The 21,707-nt window shown below is 38.7% G+C and overlaps 1 protein-coding gene across 6 annotated transcripts in view; it reads right to left on the minus strand.

The window, feature by feature from the left end:
• wrn (WRN RecQ like helicase) overlaps positions 1-21,707 on the minus strand; it is a 101,843-nt gene that overhangs the window by 26,355 nt on the left and 53,781 nt on the right. For 5 of the 6 annotated variants that reach the window (XM_048595404.1, XM_048595397.1, XM_048595422.1 and 2 more), the window contains exons 24-30: positions 20,962-21,132; positions 16,982-17,076; positions 16,805-16,880; positions 14,185-14,264; positions 10,515-10,602; positions 6,707-6,819; positions 1,220-1,334 (exon numbers count right to left, since the gene is read on the minus strand). In XM_048595404.1, the coding sequence (XP_048451361.1) occupies positions 1,220-1,334; positions 6,707-6,819; positions 10,515-10,602; positions 14,185-14,264; positions 16,805-16,880; positions 16,982-17,076; positions 20,962-21,132 (738 nt within the window). The remainder of the gene's footprint in view (positions 1-1,219; positions 1,335-6,706; positions 6,820-10,514; positions 10,603-14,184; positions 14,265-16,804; positions 16,881-16,981; positions 17,077-20,961; positions 21,133-21,707) is intronic. The other variant, XM_048595412.1, reaches the window with a different exon arrangement.

Below are 21,707 nucleotides of genomic sequence, written 5' to 3' on the forward strand. Positions count from 1 at the left end.
GTAATTGCACTGGACAGGGTGCAAAGGAGATCACCAGGATGTTGCCTGGAATGGAAAATTTCAGTGATGATGAGAGACTGGATAGGTTGAGTTTGCTTTCCCTGGAGCAGAAGAGGCTTTGGAGGCAATCTGATTGAGGTATACAAAATAATGAGAGGCACAGACAGTAGATTGTGAGAATCTTATCCCTATCACAGATGTGTCCAAGGTGACAGGGCACAAGTTTAAGGTGAGGAGCAAGTCGTTTAGAGAAGATCTGAGGAAAACATTGTTCACCCAGAGGTTGGTAGAAATGTAGAATGTGGTGACCAAGATAGTGGTGGAGGCAGGTACTCTCGCAACATTTAAGAAGCATCTGGATGAGCAATGAAAATACCAAGGCATAGTAGGCAATGAACCAAGTGCAGGTAAATGGGATGAGCTTAATTTCATGTTTGTTGGTCAGCATAGACATGGTGAGCCTGTTTCTATGCTATTTGACTCTATCACTTTTAGGTGGAGGGGAAAGATTTTCTCTCAGAAGATCATAAATTTGAAGAATTCTCTTCCTCACAGCATGGAAGATGTAGAGTTACTGAGTATTTAAGGCAGAAGGAGACAGATTCTTCACTGACAAGGGAGTTGCAAGGTGCAGGGATGGGCAGGAAAGTGAAATTGAGGCCAAAGTCTGATTAGCTATAAATTTATCAAATGGAAGAGCACAGTCCAGAATCGCTCTTAATCTATAAGCTTGCACATAATAGTTAAGTGAGATTTTTTTTTAAAGTTTGCAGACTTGAGTATTTTGAATTGCTTATGCCAATTCAACACTGAACTGACAGTGAATCTATTTCCTCTAGACTGCACAAAACTCCAGGTAAGAGAGTCCAAATGCACTTGAGAAGTCCTTGTAAATGGGGCTTTCCGATATTTCTCAGGGCAGTTTTTATATACGGTTTTTATTTATTGGGAGCTTACAAGCTACCAGCAAAGAGTATATACATCAAAGGTATTGGCACCGATTTAAAGTGAATAAAGACGAAATAAGTGGAAAGAAGTTAAAAAACCAAGGGAGAAAAGTCATACAACTATTTTCTCTTACTGCCAATCAATGGCATTGATTCAAAGTGTGGATGGCCAACGTTAGACCCCAATAATTTTGTAGAAGTCCGTGTCTATATCTCACAAACTTTCAAGTAACAAGGGAGAAAACTAATTGAAATAACTTTTTGCAACATACCTCCAATTCATTAGCTTGACAGAATTCCCTGATGGTATTCAGGAGGGGAGCTAATACACCAGATTTAGCTTCAGATACCCCATCAATTCGTTTCAGATTGTCAGTAGTCGACGGCCTGTGGTCAGAAGAAGGGAAATAAAAATAATAAGACTTGTGCAGTCTCGTGAATGAAGGTGGAAAAGATAGGAACAGTTGCAAGACACCCAGCTCAAGTTAAAGCATTAAGCTTAATGCAGTTATTTTAACTCTTTTGACCACTCAATTCTGTTGGATTCCCGCAGAACCAGGACCCAGCTTAATTCACTTGTACATAAGTCACAAAGCCAGTTTGCTTTAGCTAAACACACAACTGACATGAGTGTAGAATCCATACAAGAACAGGTCAGTATCACATCAACCCTTCCAATTAGGACAAAAATGAATTGATATTTAAAATATAAAAGGTTAAAAGTAACGAACTTCAAGAAATTAAAACTCCAACAATACCTTAACAGTGGCAAAGTAAACATCTCGTATTTGTTAGAAGATTCTATGCTTTAGCCTGTTGTAAATCAGACCCAAGCTCCCAACATCTTGTTCTACTGAATGCATCTTACTGGTGCAAAAAGGCTGGTTTGTAAATGCAATAATGTAAAACTTGTGCCAAATACAAGACACAGGAGTGAGAAACTGATGATTCTAATGCTCTATGAAACTTGCAACAGTGGGTCTGAGCCTGTGCTTGACAGTTCAATCTGGAAGGAGAATAACTCTCCATTTTGCACGAGGAGCTCCTTCCCGTCCTATCTGATCAGGCTACTGGCACGTGAAAAACCTGCCCACCGAGCTCAGCGTGTTCTTTAATCGGCTAGGGTGTGCAATATCAAGTTCAGGCAGCAGTCCATAAAGGATGATGGTTGCTATTAGACAGCATGTTGTATTGCTGGCAGGAAAGTCAATAAATTGTCCATAATACCAACATGGATACAAAACTATTCTCTTTAATAAAGAGTTGGTCTGCCTGTTGGCTGAGCCAATGGAATCACGTAAATCCGTAATTAACTGGTTGCAAGTGACCATAAGACATTGGAACAGAATTAGGCCATCTGGTCCATCATGTCTGCTCTGCCATTCAGTCATGGCTGAAATGCTTCTCAATCCCATCTTCCTGCCTTTTCCCCATAACCTTTGATCCCCTTACTCATCAAAAACCTATCCATCTGTCTTAAATAAACTCAACGACTTCATACAGCCTTCTGTGGCCAAGTTCCACAGATTCACCACCCTCTAGCTGAAGGAATTCCACCTCATCTCAGTTCCAACGGGTCATCCCTTCACTTTGAGATTGTGCCCTCGGGTCTTAATCTCTTACGAGCGGAAACTTTTCTATGTCCACTCTATCCAGGCCTCTCAGTATTCTAGTACATAAACCTTCTCTGGACCCCTTTCAAGGCCAGCACATCCTTCCTTAACTAGGGCACCCAACACTGCTCACACTGTTCCAAATTCCGAAGCCATAGAACAGCCTCAGTTGTCGTGTTCTAGCCTTCTCAACATGAATGCTAACATTGCATTTGCCTTCATAACTGCCAACTAACTCTACATGTTAAGGTTAAGAGAATTCTGAAATTGAACTCCTAAGTCCCCTTGTGCTTCATATTTCTAAAGCCTTTCCCCATTTAGAAAATAGTCTATGCCTTTATTCTTCCCACCGAAGTGCATAATCCCTCACTTTCCCACACCATGTTCCATCTGCCACTTCTTTGCCCACTCCTCTAGCCTGTCCAAATCCTCCCTGGTTCCTCAACACTACCTGCCCCTCCACCTATCTTTGTGTCATGTACAAACTCAGCAACAATGCCTCCACTTCCTTCATCCAGATTATTAATATATAACATGAATAGTGCAGTCCCAACATTGTTCCCTGTGGAATTCCATTTGTCACCAGCTGCCATCCCAAAAAGACTCCTTTATCCCCACATTCTGCCTTCTGCCAATCCTCTAACCATGCACCAACATCATGGGCTTTTATCTTATTTAGCAGATTCCTGTGCGCTACCTTGTCAAAGGCCTTCTAGAAATCTAAATAGGTCAATAAATAAATTCAAATGAAGGGACATTCTGGCATCAGAAACAAAGTAAGATAAGCAGGGTCTTAAAGTCTGCTCTTGGGTTTTGTGCATTCCATCAGTAACATGGCACTGCAAAAATGATGAGGCTATCTCGTGCAAACAGTGCATATGTCACTTCATTTGAGACTGTCTGACTGTGATAAGTGATTTGAAACACACCGGTAGCATCAAAGCTTCGTGCAGGGATACAGGGTCTGCGTGTAACTGTGCAGTGCATGATGCAACTATGCTAAATAGTGATAGTGAAGACAGTGCCCCTTCAACATGTCAGGCAGCTGTAAACACAAAGACAGCAATGTTAATAGGCGTGGCCATAACACATCCCGTTATTACACATGCATTTGTTGGCCTCCCACAATCTCCTCCATTTCATCTCAATTAGGCAGTCCATTTATAAATCCTCAAATATATTCACAAATCTCAGTAATACAAGTTAAACAAGGATAGGAACTAAAGCAAAGCATTGATAAAGAAAAAAAATTACAGAAAGTAGAGTACAGATGAAGAACTATCCAGCAAATACTTAACTGCATTGAGTGAAATGCAAATAGAAAAGCAGTCAAAAATAAGCCTGCTCGGAACTGAGAAAACACCATGGGACTGTATCTTTCAAAGAGCAAAGTACCACAGACCTGAAATTCAAAAAGGGACCATTTTAATGTCAGCAGTCCAGGTTTTCCCATCCTCGAACAACCAATTGCCACAAAATGCAGCAAGCATTTCATCAGACACACAGAGTGTTAACTGTTGATTTTTCTGTCCCACCTCCCAATAATATTACTAGTAAGAATGTTCCTCTTGTATCCAGAATCCAGGTTGAAATTGAAAGCCAGCGGTTCATTAGGTTTAACAGTATACATTTGTAAACGGCTGGCCAGGCCATGCCTCACAAACATTGTTTTTTTCAGGAAAGGCAAGTATTTAGGTATAGGTGCATGTTGTATTTATTGGTGTTTGGAAAGCAATAGATAAGGGACTTAAAAGAAAAGTGGGATCCTAAAGAGTATCTAGTCACATGTATACAGAGATGGTTTTGGACAATGAGTGAGGATTAAAAATGGATTTGTTGGGCAGATAGGACATAACTCTGGTTCAACCTGTTTTGGAGATTTTGTTACATGATCCTTCACCTCTGACTGCTGCACAGCCATTTTTTTGCCATATCCTCATAACCAGCAAACCAAAACGTTCAAAGAAAATGAAAGAGGCAATAATTCTCAAAAGTAATTGTTTGTTTTTAAAATAATCAGTGCCCACTTTGACCAGAGATCATTGTGATGGGGTAATAAAATGAGTATTGCTTAAATAGAGTGATGGAAGTGCTGGTACCTAGACTGGACGAGGAAGAGAAAGGAGAGATGCACAATTATTTTAATCTTGCATGATCTACTGTGGATCTGAAACTTTTTGCAACTGGTCAGCACTACATGAGTGGGGTATTTTACTGAATCAGCGTGGTCTCTTTTCAGGTAGCCTGGGTTATAATTCTAGACAATTTGAAAGCACCCACATAAAAGGCAGTTTGCTGTGTCTCTAAAGTCCAACCAGAGGCCCTTAGAGATATGAGTGAATAGAGTGGTTCATCCTTAGCTGGCTTGCTTCTTTCTCTCTGGAATAGATGCCTTTCTGTGAAAATGCAATCACTATTTTGCCAAGACACGCAGGAAAGCTATTAAGAACGTGAAGTGAAAGAGCACTCTTAGAAGTTTGCTCCCCTATTTGAGGAGGACCACAGGCTGATCTCTTTAGACTACACTGACGTTTCCAAGTAATTCATTCCTTACACTGGTTTTATACCAATAACATTGCAAGCAAATTTCAGAAAATTCATTTATTAATCCCTCTAGAGGCCATGGAGAGAATAAAACAATGTTTAATTTATTCATTCATGGGATGTGGCTTTGCTAGCTGGACCAACATTTTGTCCATATCCCAAGGTTCCCTTGAGAAGATGGTAGTGAATTACCTTCCTGAACTGCTGCAGTCCATTTGGTGTAGGTACACTGCAGTGCCGTTACAGAGGCAGTTCCAGGATTTTGACCCAGCAACACAGAAGGAAGGGCAATGCATTTCCAGGTGAGAACGGTGAGTGGCTTGGAAGTGAACTTGCAGATGGGAGCACCATCATCTGTCTGCTGCCCTTCTCCCTACAGATGATAGTGGTCATGGGTTTGGAAGGCACAGTTGGAGACTTGGTGAATTTCTGCACCGCATCTTGTAGATGGTACATACTGCTGCTTTGAGTGTCAATGTTTTGGGGAAGCAGCCAACATAATCAAAGACTGCTCCCACCCTGGTTATACTCTCTTCCACTCTTTCCAATCGTGCAGAAAACAAAGGTTTGAAAACAGATTCAAGAACAGCTTCTTCCCTGTTGTAATCAGAACTTTTGAACATATCAACTCTCATATCTTAGAGCTGATCTTTCTCTGCACCTTCTCTGTAGCTGTTACTCTGTATTTTATATTCTGTTGTGTTACCCTGGTGTACACAAAACAATACTTTTAACTGTATCTCAGTATATGTGACAAAAATAAATCAAATCAATGGCGGAGGGAGTGAATGTTCTGGATGATGTCAAGCTTCTATACTGTTGTTAGAGCTGCAATCATCCGTTCAAGTGGGACATTGATAACTAGGCATTCAACAATGGTAATAGTATTGAATGACAAAAAGTCATGGCTAGATTCTCTCCTATTAGAGATGGTCAATGCTGGCCTCTAATGTAGCATAAATATTTCTTGCCACTTGTCAGCCCAAACCTGGATTTGTCCAGGTCTTGCTACATTATAAATTATTGGCAAACATCCCCACTTCTAACTTTACAATGGAGATTAGGTCACTGATGCAGCAACTTAACATGTTTGAACTTAGGACACTAACTACACTGAGGAATTCCTGGCAGAGATGTATTAGAGTCGAGATGCCTGACCCTCAACAGCCTTAACTATCTTCCTTTGTGCCAGGTATGACTCCAACCACTGGAGAGACTCCTCCCACCAATTCCCATCGATTGTAGTTTTGCTCGGACTCCTCAGTCAATGCGGCCTTGATGACAAGAGAAGTGACTCTCACTTCCTACCTCATCTTGCAAAGGCTTACAGACTCTGTACATTTAAGACTTTTCACTGTAAACACAGAGGAAAAAGTATTTCAATTGATTCTTTTATGCTCACTTCGCAAGCAACATCAATATTTTATATATTAACAGTGATGCCTTTGGGCAGCAGAGATTCCAGTTGGTTGGTACCAGACAATGTGAATTTTGCTGTATATCACTTTAAAAGTGACACAAAAAAGTCATTAGCTGATTGATCAGCTGTAATAAGCAAGCTGTACTCAGTTTTACAGCCTAGAATTAATACATTTGACATACCTTATCTTGGCAAAGTCAAGGAGTACTTTATTTGTCGCCAAAATAGCTGGAGGAACATCCTTCTCATTGGCAATTTTCTGTCTTGCTGCTAACAATTTGCTATATAACTTGCCCTGTGACAAAATGACACAAAGGAAGAACAAGTATGATGGAAGGAACATCAACTATAATTGGAATGCTAAAAACCTTTTCATAAGACAAAGGTTATTTTATTAGCAAAACAGTTTGTTAAAAATGCACAATGATAGATCAAAGTAAAAACCATGAATAAAAAGGGTGAGAGGATGGGGTTGGGTAGTAGGATCAGCTGCTAATTTGCAGAAGTGCAATAAATAAATAAATGGACAGTTCAGACAAAATAAAATATACCAGGATGGATGACTTATAAACTGATGAAACTAGCAATTGTAAAGCGGTTATCAAAGATGACGCAAACTCAGAGGGCTTAAGAAAGGCCCAGAAATAATGGGGTGGAGGAGATTGAAGGACGAGGAAAGCAGTTTTCAAAGAAAAAGATTTACAGGAGAAAGAAGAGATGAGTCAGTAGAAGGATTAAACATGGGGATAGAAATTTTCAATCTGCGCCAGTAGGAAACTATGAGCCAATATTTGTCAGTATGAGGCAATGGATTTGAGGGACCTAATGTGAAAAAGGATAAAGGCAGCAGTATTTTGCATTAGTTCCAGTTCGTAGGGGTGAAGAACAAGGCCAGCAGAACAGAATTAGAGTCATCAAGAATACGACATACAACAAATCAGACTATAAAGATCAAATAGGCTACATTGTCTAATATGATTATTTATTTAGGCCCTGATAGTTTATTTCTACAACACTTACCATTAACCATTAATGATGCAATTGTTGTTGTGCTATTTTTAAAACCCATTTGCTTGCACATTGAGTTTATAACATTGATGAGGACAAGAGAAAGTCCCAAAACAGACAGAGTACAAATGACAAACTGAATTGTATGAAGTCTTATTGTTTGTCTAAAATAAAATTGATGCTTCAATTACTGAATTGATGCTGTGATCATGTTGTCATTAATCAATCAAGACAACTTTCACAAACTAAAATGATACACTTTTCATGCAAAATTATAAACTACTATACAGAATTCCCCAGAAAAATGGAACATTACAGTTTCACAACACATTATCCACAAAAACCTCAGGCACTTTATTCAAAATTTAATGCTCTGTTATTAACTCACGAATATCCAAGGAATATAATATGCAAGCTGCGCAATACATGAGTTCAAAGCTAAAAATTAACTAGTGCATAGTATAGTTTTATATATGCACATAAAATCATTACCAGTTTGTTAGTCATATTCCATGCTGATTTCAAAATTCAAAGCTAACATCACAGCTGGAAAGTTAAGAAACACACTTAGATAGTGTAGATGAGTGACTACAGATACTTTGTAGATGTTCGGTAATCTTTGTGACACAATTTCACCTAGTATGTGCTCTCTGATGCTGCTCAAGATTGCAGAATAGTATGATTCTAAAACTTCTTTTGAATTGTGAAAGTTTTTGTCAAACCTATGCAACTGAACACTCCAGAAAATACTCCTAAATTATAAAAAGTCAAATAATTATTTTCGTGAATGATCATCAATGATCGCCAAACTTGGGGCAAAAACTCAAAAGAATCTAAACGGTTAGGTGAATAAAAAATATTCAGCGAATCATTGTTCATTTAACGGCTTTCCACCACACTGGTTAAACAGGAATCATTAGCAAGGGCATTCAAAAACATCATGGGATCTTTTATGACCATGTAAAAGTCAAATGAAGCCTCAGATTAATGTTTCGCTGAAAGGAGGACAGATTGAGTAGGTCTTAGGAATAAACCAAAATGGAACCAGAAGTGTGCGCTTAAATCCTAGATTTAGAATTGACTTTTCAGTCAAATGGGTTAGCCAAGCTGATGCAAAATATCAGCTATTTCTGCAGAAACTGAACATTTAGCCTCGTACCCAACTGGTTTAACAGCACATCTGGTCATATCTGTGCCTTAGCAGTAAAAGAACAAGCATCCTGGAAATCACTTAGCTGGTTAATACAGGATAATATTCAAAGTCTCTAATCGACCTAGAGTTAGTGATCAGACCAGAGATCACAAGTTAGATAGGTGATTTAATAAAGGGGACATAAAGAGATTTGGGAACAGAGCAGGCATAGGGGCTTATGGCTAGTGCTCAGGTGGAGGATAAAGACTGATTGGTTGCAATTGGTTGTCATTCTCCACAGAAAGCAACAAAAGATAAATGCAGACTTCTTGCAACCTCCAGACAGAAAAGAAGAACAATGCAAGAGACATGTGAATTCTAAAAAAAAATCACAAAAGTAGAAGCAGTAATAAAATATTACTTGAGGTTCATGTGCCGAATTTCAGGCATGCCTCTTCAAAATAAAGGAAGTAAACTTGGGGCCAAGTCAATGACATGTTACATTTTCCCAAATGGAGAAGAACATTTGTTATTCGCCACAGAGTCTCAACATCAATGAATTAATATATCAAACTCTGTTGGTGCTCAACTACCACATTAGGAAAAAGACACTGTTGGGACCAGACTGCTGTACCAGTAACCAATTCTCTCTCAGTATCATCTGGTAGACTGAGCTCTACCTGTGATGCATGTTCTACATAAATGAAGAAATAAAAAAGTTAAAACATGGGAGCCACTGCGTACATAGCACCAATATGCTCTTTTGCAAGCAACTGAATTATTTTTGGTAACTATCTAACCGATAACGGCTCGATTCACCACAAGTCATAGAATCATTACTGCCTAGGAGATAATTCAGCCCATCAAGTCTGTACCACCTCTCTGTAACTGCCTACTAACCGGTTCTACTTCCCCCTACTCTATCCTGAAGCTCTGCAAATTAATTTCCCTCAAGTGCCTGGGCAAATTCCTTCCGAAAGCATTCATCCACCCTACTTCCACTGCCGTCACAGATAATAACTTCCAAACTAAAAATATAAGCAAATGAAAAGGTAAATTATTCCAAACTTCTGGTAGCCTGAACATCCATTCAACTCATCTCAAAAGACACTCTATTCCAACCACTAAAACATGACCCAAATTTGTTTATCGGCTGCTGAAACCCTCGTTCAATCTTTCGATACCTCTGGAAATAGCTATTCCAATGGTCAACATCCTAATTTAAGGCTATCCAAAACACAGCTGTCCATGTGTAATTCACACCAAGCCCACTTTTCTTATTACCCCAGTGCTCACTGATTTACTTCGGCTCCTGATCACATGAAATCATTTTAAAATTCCCATCCTTGTTTACAAATCCTGGTCTCTGAAATGTTCTTCAGCCTAACAATCCTCTGAGATATCCATGCTCCTCAACTTCTAGGTCTCAAATTTCAAATATTCCACCACTGGAGATTATGCCTTCAGTTGCCCAGGCTGCAAACTCTGGAAATCCCTCCTCAAACCTCTTCCCCACACTGCCTCGCTTTGATCCTTTAAAGATACTTCTTAAAATCCAAGTCTTTGACTAAGGTTTTGGTTATTTGATCTTGTACCTTTTCACATATCTTGGTATCATACTTGACCTTATATTGCTTTTATGAAAAGCCTTAGGGTAGTGTTGTTGTTAAAGAGGTACTGGGAGGAATTCTGGGAAAGAGAGCACCCTCATCAAGAATATATTGTACAAGTAAATATACAAAAATTGCCTTGGGAGTTTTACCCATTTGCCTATGGAAATATCTTTACTAAAAAAAACCTCAGTAGTTCAGAGATGTACAGCAAACATTCTGCTAAACTAAATTACTTACTTCCAGTTCCAGTTGCTTAGGTGATGTGACTTGTTGAGAGGGAATGGATTTTACAGGTGAGCCAGACGAATGTGGAACAAAGAAACTGCTGAGGAGAAGAATATAAAGATGCCACTATTTCAGATTTTTTAAGACTTGTACTTACACATCACCGTTCATTATCGCATGATATTTCATAGCACTTCACAGCTAATAAAGGACTTGTGAAGTGGAGACACTATTCTAACATTGGAAATGTGGCAGCTAATTTGAGCACAACAACAATTTTATAATCATTAGGTAATTATTTTCTTTTGAAATGCTGATTGAGGGATAAATATTCACTAGGACAATAGGGATAACTCTCTTGTACTCCTTCAAATACTGCCATAGCATCTTTTACATCCACACGAGAAAGGCAGCAGCTGCAACAGTGCAGTGGTCCCTGCACCAGACTGCCTTGACATTTTTGTGTTTCAGGTCTAGACAGGACTTGCACACACAACTTTGTGACTTGTAAATGAGAAGGCTATCAACTATGAACCGCATGGGGGGGTTACCACCAACCAGAAACTGAATTGGCCTAGTCATACAAGTACTGTGGCTACATGAGAAGATCAAAAGTTAGGATCTTGCAGTGAGTAACTCACCTCCCGACTCCCCAAAACCTGTCCATCATCTACAACGTACAGGGGTGTGATGGAATACTCCCTAGATCAGTGCATCTCCAAGAACACTCAAGAAGCTTGGCTTCTGACATTTGGCATTCTGACACCAAGGCTTCTGACATTTTCCTAGCTACCATCAGTTCTAAGGAAGGGTCACTGGACCTAAAATGTTAACTCTGATTTCTCTTCACAGATGCTGCCAGGCCTGCTGAGCTTTTCCAGCAATTTCTGTTTCAGTTTCTGATTTACAGCATCCACAGTTCTTTTGGTTTTTAATTAATATTTGACACCAAAACTGCCCACTTAACTTTTTTTTAAAAAGCTCATTCACAGGATGTGAGCATCTCTAGCTAGACCAGCATTTATTGTCCATCCCTAATTGGTCAGAGGGCAGTTAAAAGTCAACTATGTTGCTGCGTGTCTGGACTCGCACGTAAGCCAGACCAGATAAGAACGGCAATTTCCTCCCTAAATGGCATTAGTGAACCAGATAGGTTTTCTCCTGACAATTGGCAATGGTTTCAGGGTCATCATTAGACTCTTAATTCCAGATTGTCATCGAAATCAAATTGAACCATCTGCCATGACAGGATTTGAACATTAGTTGGGTCTCTGGATGAATAGTCTAACAATAAAATCACCAGGCCATTACTCTTCTTGACTAACACCACATCTACAAAAATTCAGTTCCTCCACTACCAATGCTAGTAGCAGCAGTGTGAATTATTTACAAGATGCACTGCAGCAATACACCAGAGCTCCTTAGACAGTACCTTCCAAACTCATAACCACTTCGATCTACAAGGATAAGGGCAGCAGATACATGGCAACACCATCACCTCCAAGCCACCCTGACTTGGAAATATACCATCGCACCTTCAATGTTGCTACGCCAAATCATGGAACCCCATCTCTCATGGCATTATGGGTATACATAAACCAAATGGACTGCAGTTGTACAAGAACTCAGCTCACCACCACCTTCAAGGGCAACTAGGGATGGGCAATAAATGCTGCCACAGACAGTGACGCCTACATCCCGAATTAATGAATTAAAAGAAAACTGGACCATAACTGACAAGCAAGTAAAACACAGTATATTCCATTCATTTAATTATTATGGATAAAAATACGCAGTGTAAACCTAAGATAACTGCAGCTGGTCTGAAACTTGATATGTTGGCCAGTGAAACTGTTCAATGATAGTATCAAATATTATTAATAGACTTATCCAGCACTGTTAGTACAATGCAGCTAGTTAAGAAAACAGAATGGGTTTACTGAAATATACGACAGGTGCAGCCTGAACAGAGGACAGTTAGAATCAATGTATTAGAGAAATTGAGCTAAATTAGAAGACAAATCAAAAGAAATCAGGGATGAGTTGAGTGTGAACATAGGCTGTGAATGGATCAAAGTCTTAGATTATATTTGTCCATAACTGGTCACAGAGTGTAATGTAAGTGGTAAATGGAGTCAAAAAATGTCTCTACTCCATGTTCTGTATGCTAGTTGCTGCAACTGCCTACTATTCTTCTGGATGACTAGAAGCAAACTAAGTGCCAGCCTTTGACGATATAGTTATGAAGCTGGCACATGGGAAGTAAACTATCTGGGAGAAACTGTGCAACAGACTTATTCTCTCATTGCACAGCAAAGCACATGGCCTTATAGTCTGCAAAGCTCTCTGGCTACAGAGTCAAAACAGAGTGACAGATCAAAGCAAATTATAATTAAGAAGTTGTGTTCACAAAAATGAGCAGTCCCACAGCAGTAAAGGAAAATCATACTCTTGATTTCGACAATACTGTAACTCTCTCACCCATGCTAAAATGACAACAAACTATTAAGTTTGTGTTTTAATAATCTCCAAATAAAGATGCCTGAAGCATAAAGGATAAACCAACATCACACTGGCATGTGGAGGATTTGTAAAGATATACTTGAAAATTTAGTAGATATTCTTTTACAATAGCTTCGGTTTAAATATGAATTAATCAAATCTAAAAGAGTTGGTTGTAATTCACTGAACTGTCATTGAACAAGAAGTTAAACTCTAACCACAAATTCTATTTCCCAAAAGAAAACGACTAACACTTTCCTTATTCATTTGGCAGTTCAGAACTTGAGTATAGCTTAAAACAATATTGAGTATGCATAAAATTAAGCTAACAACTAGTTCGGTATTGTCAATCAGGCTCGCAAGTACTGGAACCTATAAGTATTAATACACAGAGCCATGTCTTTTCCAGACAGAAAGAACATGCCTGATTCAATTCAACAAAACAGGTGACAACAATTCACTTGTTCATTTCTCAATATCCTGACCAATTAGAGTCCAACTGCCATGAATTTAAACAAAGTCTTGCAGTTAACTGTCAATCAGTATTAATAGGTGCATTGGTTGGTGGAGGCATTACCATGGACAAGGTCCACTTGTCAACCAATCAACACTCTCCTCTTGTACAGTGTAAAATGTTGTTTTTTGCCCTTGAACAATATTCTTGCAAGATGTCCTAATGAGCGCAAAGTAAAAAGCTTCAACAAAATGTACTTTTTTAAAGCAATACTATTTCTCTAGACTTAATTAGGAGTTCAACTCCTGTTGCGTTATTTTTAAAGAAGCTACCAATTCTGTAAATGTTGCCAATTTGTGAACTATGGTGGCAAAAGGAGTCCCATCACATGTCCCAGGTTATAATTCAAAGAAACACAAAGAACGCTGAAAAAAGTTGGCAGAAATGAAGAGTTATACCAGACTCGAAACATTAACTCTCCAAAAGGTGATGCCAGATCGGAGTTTCTCCAGCATTTTGCACTTTTGTTTAGATTTCTAGCATCTGCAATACTTTGCTTTTACTCCTGGTTATGATTCAGTCTTTCCTTGGCAATAAAATCGGCTGTTCATCTTATCCTGCCAGCTAAGACAGCAGAGGCCAGATTTTCCAATCATAATTGGACAGAACATCTTGCCATATATCACAGCATTATATACCCCTCAGAGACATCACAGGCAGTTATACCTTTTAACTGCAGCTGCTGGAAACAACTTTTCATTCTCTTTTCCCTTCTCCCGTCCAAACTGGTCTTGCAGTGACTTTTTCTAAAAGAAAATTGAAAAAAAATAGTACAATTGATCCAATGGAACAGTTTTAAAATTTACTACATATATAATTAAAATGCAAAGCAATATGAAGGAAATGATAGGAAGAGTCAAGTTGAGGAATTAAATTAATTCCTTTATCTAATTGGGCTGACAGAGGTGATTCCTGTGGGAAGTGACTGAACGTTTATCATTGTCTCTAATTCCCCATCAGGAAAACCTTTGAACACCCCACACAACATGTTTCATTCCCCATCCCTCTTGAACCCTTTTTTTAAAATTTATTTGCAGGATGTGGGCATTGCTGGCTGGCCAGCATTTAATGCCCGGCCTTCATAATTCAATATTCAGTGGCTTCCCGTCACAAAACCAGCATTCAGCTATGTAACATCACTGCACCATCTCTGTTTTATGAAATGAGGAATTCATACAAATAGTGTAAGCTGACTAGCAATAGCAAATAAAGCAAAAGTGCAGGTAAGAGTTGGTAAATTTGCTGTGGGAACAAGGGAAACAATCCTTCCATGAGCAGTAACAACAAATGAAAGAAATGTGACTGGGTGGGTGAAAGACAGCAGAATAGTTTGCAATAAATTAGAAGAAAATAATGCAAGCAATGTGGGATGCAGAGAAAGAGTAGGGAGGTACCTGAGAAATAATATATATTTCTTCCATTGTACAGAGCTTACCTTCAGGCACAATGTAGGCTGAAGTAAATCGTTAATTAAATTGCAAAAGAATTACTGATTCTAAATATTCTGTGCCTTGTGAAACTTAGTATTACTTGGTTTTGACACTGCGCTATTCAACATGCAACATATTACTGCTGATAATGCAGTGCGCTATTTTATCCTGCTCTCATATACAACAAAATTTAGACTAATTTTATCATATCTCAGTCAGTGGACTTCCCATAAAACTAATCAAGTATCCCAATCCATACTATGTTTTAAAAATGTGACTATTTTAATCTTGGTTATAAAAAAAACCAACTGGATTTTTTCTCTAAGAGACTTCTTTAAAGTTAATAAAGCTCATCTTTGCAGTATTTTTGTTATATTGCATCACTTACTTTGTGGATTTTTCAAAAGCCAAACAATATTTCTTACTCAGGTTATGCTTGCATAAAGCACACAATGAAATGCAAGTATGCCTTTGCTGCCTAATCAAAGATCACTGAAAGGATAAATAACTCAAAAACACATTAGATTGAAGTACCATCTGGGTGAAAATTCAATCAAGACTGGATAAAAGTCTCTCAGCCCCAAGTTAATTTCTTTTGGGGAGTAGCACTAGCACAAGCTGCACATATTCGTAATAAACTTTCATTCGCTCTTAAAAGAGCAATTAGAATAGCAAATATGAAAAATTAAAGCAACACTTTGATGCAGTAGACAATGCTTGAATGTCTACACCCCTTAACCTAGTCTCTTAATTCAAAATTATATCATGTTTTAATTCTAATCCTACTGTACTGGGTTGATTATGTTGTTTAGTTTAAATTATTGGGACTTTTTTTTTAAATATTGCAAAAAAAAAAATCACATTTTCATTTTGCATCTGGTTCATCCACACCTAACTTAGGAGTGCAACAAAGTTTGATCTTCCAGTTCAATTTAAATACATTTCTGTAATCTGAGTAAAAGCTTTGCACGTAACCTAATTAACTAGGCTTATTTTATTTTGTAATTTTGCAATTTTGCATGATTAATACAATGGGAAAGGGTCATGTCTCCGAGGTAATACTTGTGGAATGTATAGATGACTTTTTTAAAATATTTTAAATACCTGGCACCTTTGTTAACTTTTCTGTGACTATGAACACATGGTAATGCCTGCACAGTCATGGGTGACAAAGAACATTAATCATTGAAGATGTATCACCATCTTTAAGATGTAACTTTTTTAAAACAAAACATTGCACACATATTTAGCTTCATATACTATTACTTAGAAATAAATTTAACAGTTTCTTATGTTTGCAACCATCTGGTCCATCTGGCAGCTGTAACCATTTCAGAGGTACAAAGTTGTGAGAATGAGATTATGAAAAGGAAATAATTTCTATGGGATGAGATCAGTTCTCAAAGTCTTACTAGACCAATGCTGGAGATAACAACCTATATGAACTCAAAAACACTTTTGTTTTAAATGTTTGAAAGTGGTCATATTTTTTGGTTGGAATATACTTGCAATACCGTGTTCATTAACTAACACAATGCCTACAGTTAGTTACTGTCTGTCAATTATCCTGAATACCACTGAGGAAGGTCATATATTCAAGTGAAAGCAACTAATAATTTCACAAATAACCAATATCAACTGAAATATAAACTTCACAGGACTGAAAAAATAAAAAAGGTTACAGAACAAAAATTTGTACTACAGGTGAGACAATATAAAAAGCAAAAAGCCCATAAAAATTTTTCAATTAAGAAATACTAAGATTAAATCTCATTATGCCAATCTCTATGATGGGAGATCAAAGGCAATTCTCAGTGATTACTATCCAAGAAGCAAATTAAATGAAAAATAAAGACCTGAAGCTTCAAACGACTGGCCGACGGAGAAGACTGTTGAGAGGGTACAGAAGGCAAGGCTGGAGATTGAACCTGACTGCAAGGAAATAAAGCACAAGTGAAATCATCAAGCAGTTTTAAAATGATGTAGGTATTTGAGAAGGAACTAGCAAATGAAATTGGATACATTATACTTACACTTTGGGTGGAATGGGTAGGCACAGCTCTTTAGTGGCCTGAAGTAGTAGAGTGCGACAGGATTCATTAGCTGCCTTAGCCAGCCAAGTTCTTCCCTGCACAAATATAAATTATAATGGCATAATTTAAAAGAGAGTATAGATTTTGGCTATTGCTTAAGTGGGAACCAACGCATTTGTGCATATTCTGTTTAATACATTGTACTGAAATCCTCTTCGGCAAATTTACATACAATGATTTTACGTATTTCATAATAAACAGTTCTTCTACAAACCTAAGAATATGTCCTTTAGGGGAGTACTTCAGGTTTCATGATTTCATTTGGAATATATTTCCAAAACCTTTGCTCAAGTGTTTTGTAATTAAAAGTGTATTGAACCAACTGAGTTTTGAGGGTCAATTTGACTTGTGTATTTTTTGTCAGGCAGCCTCAACAGTCAAAAAACATGTTGAGAAATCTCAAGCAGGGCTGACAATCAACAGACAATATGCACAGACAACAGCGCAAGGTCCTTTCTGGTAGCACCTATTAATTACATCAGCCTTTTTATTTTCTGGGTGCCCATCACAATGATAGCCTTTAGTGAATGCTATTTGAAGTGTCAATGGTGGCATCAAGTGTTCCAATGTAAAGCAGCACAGGCCAGATGTGGAATATACTAGAGAATGTCAATATATTAAAAGGAGGAAGTTTTGGGTATCCTAAATTGCATTAAGGTAGACAAGTCCCCAGGATCTGATGGGATCTATCCCAGGTTTCTGCGAGAGGCAAGGGGAGAACTAGCTGAGGCATTGGCAGATACCTTCACATCTTCCTTGACCACAGGCAAGATTCCAGAGGATTGGAGATTAACCAATGTTGTTCCCTTGTTTAAGAAAGGAAGAGAGGATAATCCAGGAAATTATAGGCCGGTGAGTCTGACATCTGTGGTGGGGAAGCTCTTGGAGAAGATACTGAGGAACAGGATATATCCACATTTGGAAGCAAATGGACTAGTCAGTGACAGACAGCATGGTTTTATAGGGTGAAGGTCATGTGTCACCAACCTGATTGAATTTTTTGAAGAGGGAAGAGCTGTGGATATAGTCTATATGGACTTTCGTAAGACATTTGATAAAGCCCCACATGGCAGATTGGTACAAAAACTTAAATCACATGGAATTTGGGATGGGCTGGCTAAATGGATACAAAACTGGCTTGGTCATAGAAAAGGGAGGGTAGCAGTGGAAGCATGTTTTTCAGAATGGAGACCGGTAACTAGCGGTGTTCCACAGGGATCAGTCTTAGGTCCTCCGCTATTTGTAGTATATATAAATGATCTGGAAGAAAATGATCTGGTCTGATTAGTAAGTTTGCAGATGACATGAAGATTGGTGGAGTTGCTGATAGTGCTGACGATTGTGAAAGGATACAAGAGGATACAGATAGATTGGCGACTTGGGCACAGAAATGGCAGATGCAGTTTAATCCAGACAAATGCGAGGTGATGCATTTTGGAGGATCAAATTTAGGTGTGAATTATACTGTTAATGGCAGAACCCTTAGGGATATTAGCATACGATGGACCTGGGCGTGCAGGTCCACAATTCCCTAAAAGTGGCAACACAGGTGGTCAAAGTAATTACGAAGGCATATGGCATGCTTACCTTCATTGACCGGTGCATGGAGTACAAGAATTGGCAAACCATGTTGCAGCTATATAAAACCCTTGTTAGGCTGCACTTGGAGTAGTGTGTGCAGTTTTGGTCGGCACATTACCAGAAAGGCGTAGAAGCTTTGGAGAGAGCGCAGAGAAGGTTCACCAGCATGTTGCCTGGTCTCGAGGGCATTGGCTATATGGAAAGGTTAAAAATACTAGGATTGTTTGCTTTCACTGGAAAGACAGTGGCTGAGAAGAGACCGGATAGAGGTCTACAAAATTAAGTGAGGCATAGATAGGGTGGATAGTCAGAGGCTTTTTCCCCAGGGTTGAAGTTTCAATTGCAACAGGACACAGATTCAAGGTGAGAGCAAAAATTTAAGGGAGTTGTGCGAGGAAAGCTTTTCACACAGAGTGGTAGAAGCCTGGCATGCACTGCCAGGAAGCAGGCACGTTGGCAGCATTTAAGAGGCATCTGAATGGTTACGTGAATAGGGAGGGAATAGAGGGATACGGACCAAATAAGGGCAGAAGGTTTGTTTTTTAGTTTAGTCAGGGCATGATGATTGTTATAGGCTTGGAGGGCCGAAAGGCCTGTTCCTGTGCCATACTTCTCTTTTGTTCTTTTTGTTCTTTTGTTTTTGTTCCCTCTACGTTGTTCCAATCACAGAAGGCCCAGTTTAATAGTGATGGTTGCTGTTTTATAATTAAGTGTGATAGAGGGTGAATTTGCTCAAATTCTTAAAATTCTCTGCATTATTAAAGGAGGTTAGATTATGGGCACAGCATGGGTTGAGAAAGGGAACCATTTTGGACATAGGAACAGATGCAAGTCACTCAATCTTTTAAGCATATTATGCTATTTTTCATGATCGCCGTTGATCTGTCTTAGCTTCAGCTGCCTACCTTGGCTCCATATTACTTCATATCTTTCGGCTAGCAAAGGCCTACCCAACTTATATATAAAAAAATCGAGCTAATATCTACTGAGTTTTGTGGAAGTTTCACAATGCCTTTATTTGTGTGTGTAGAGGCATTCTTAACTTCTGTCTTGTATGGCCTGACTGACGTTACAGTTATATCCGCTTGTCCACGACCTTACTCACTAGCAGGAAGAGTGTCTAATTATCAATCCATTCAATTAATTTCTTTTGAAGCCCTCAAAATTTCAATCAAATCACTCCTCAACTTTTTATATTCTTCTGAATACAATCCTTGTCTTACCACAGGTACGAGCACAAATCATAGACTGACAGTGGAATGCCCTGCCTGCAACAGTAGTAGACTCGCCAACTTTAAGGGCATTTAAATGGTCATTGGATAACATATGGATGATAATGGAATAGTGTAGGTTAGATGGGCTTCAGATTGGTTTCACAGGTCGGCGCAACATTGAGGGCCGAAGGGCCTGTACTGCGCTGTAATGTTCTATGTTCTATTCTGCAGTCATACTGCGAAACTCCTGCACTGTCAACCTTCAAATAATAAATTAGAATCCAAGGTTCCACCTGTTGGCCAAGAAGGATTGCAAGTGACAAGGAGTTCTTCCCCTGTCCTGGCCAATATTTATTCTGCAATCAACATCACTGAACACATTGTGTTTATGTGGAGCTGCAGCGTGCAATTTGTTTACTGCATATCTGAAATTATAGTGCCTACATTTCAAGAATATTTTATTGGATTGCACTTTGGGATTTCTCACAATCATGTAAGTTGATATAAATGCAGGCCTTCCTTTCTGCACTTAGCAAAATTGGTTACTGAAACTTGAAAATGAAAATTAAATAAATTTAGGAGCTTACTTTTGTTACAATTGAAAAGTTATTGAGTGTAGAAGGGAAGTAATAGACATGTGAAAGATAGCAAATAGCTGTTGGTTACAGATAACTCAACTTACATGTTTCAATTTGGAGAAATATGGGACAGTTCTCTTTGGAAAAAAGTGTAGTTCCCAAACAATGTGACATGAAACAAATGATAAGAAAATAATTTTAAAATTGTTTTTGTAATTTTATTTTTAAAAAAGGGACATTTTGATAGGGATTGAAAACTGAAACATCAATTCCATTTGCCAGGAAACTGATTACAAACATTATATCCATCCTACAGAGATGAACCATAGTCAATTGATTTGGCTTCAGCACACGGTGTCAAATCTACATCTTCCGCAAAATCTAGATTTGTGAATTTTACATGACTTTCATTTGGAAAGCATTGTATTTCTCTTTTGCACATCCAATTGAACATAGAAAATTGGACACCGAGTGTATTCGAATAATTTGTAACAATCCTGAACCTTCTGCAGTATCCCAGTAAGAGCACAAAATAAATCAAGCTAACCTTCACAGTCAGAGTGTTTACAGTAGCATATTTGTTGAAGCTGGATTTTTCTTGCAGGAAGCCCTCAATAATAAGCTGCTGACCCAAGGCCTTCCACCAGTTTTCAGAATGGTTCTTTCCACTGCCAAACAGATGGTGATTACGATGCCTTTCTGGCAAACGCTGAGAGTGCTGTGAACATAAGGAAAATACGTTCATCACTCATCAAGTCAAACACTCAATATCCAATTACTCTTTCATACATGGTGTATTAGTTATACTACCATCAGAATCCTTGGCTTTCAACTTAGAGACCATAAATCACTAGTTAGGCCTCAGCTGGAGCAATGTCCCGAATTCTGGACATCACAACTCAAAGACTTGAAGGAAATAAACTTGCAAGCCTACAAGGATACAGCAGTGGAAGTCAAGTCAGCAAAGTCCTACAAGATCATAGGGCTGCTTCGTCATTAGAGGAATGTAGTAGTTTAACTGGAGGGTCAATACATCTCAGATGATGGGAGGAGGTTGAGAAGGAGAGTCCTTCATGGTAACCTCAGTCAGTTTGGCATGGGGGAAAAGTGTGTGGGGAGAAAGGTAGGCAGATTGGGGAGGGATAGAGGTACAACAAACCCTAGGGTGTCCTTGTATACCAGTCACTGAAAGTAAACATGCAGGTGCAGCAGGTGGTGAAGGCAAACAGTATGTTGGCCTTCATAGCATAAGGATTTGAGTACTGGTGCAGGGATGTCTTGCCTGAATTGTAC

Source organism: Rhincodon typus, chromosome 1, assembly GCF_021869965.1.
Source record: "Rhincodon typus isolate 14 chromosome 1, sRhiTyp1.1, whole genome shotgun sequence".
Lineage (NCBI taxonomy): Eukaryota > Metazoa > Chordata > Chondrichthyes > Orectolobiformes > Rhincodontidae > Rhincodon > Rhincodon typus.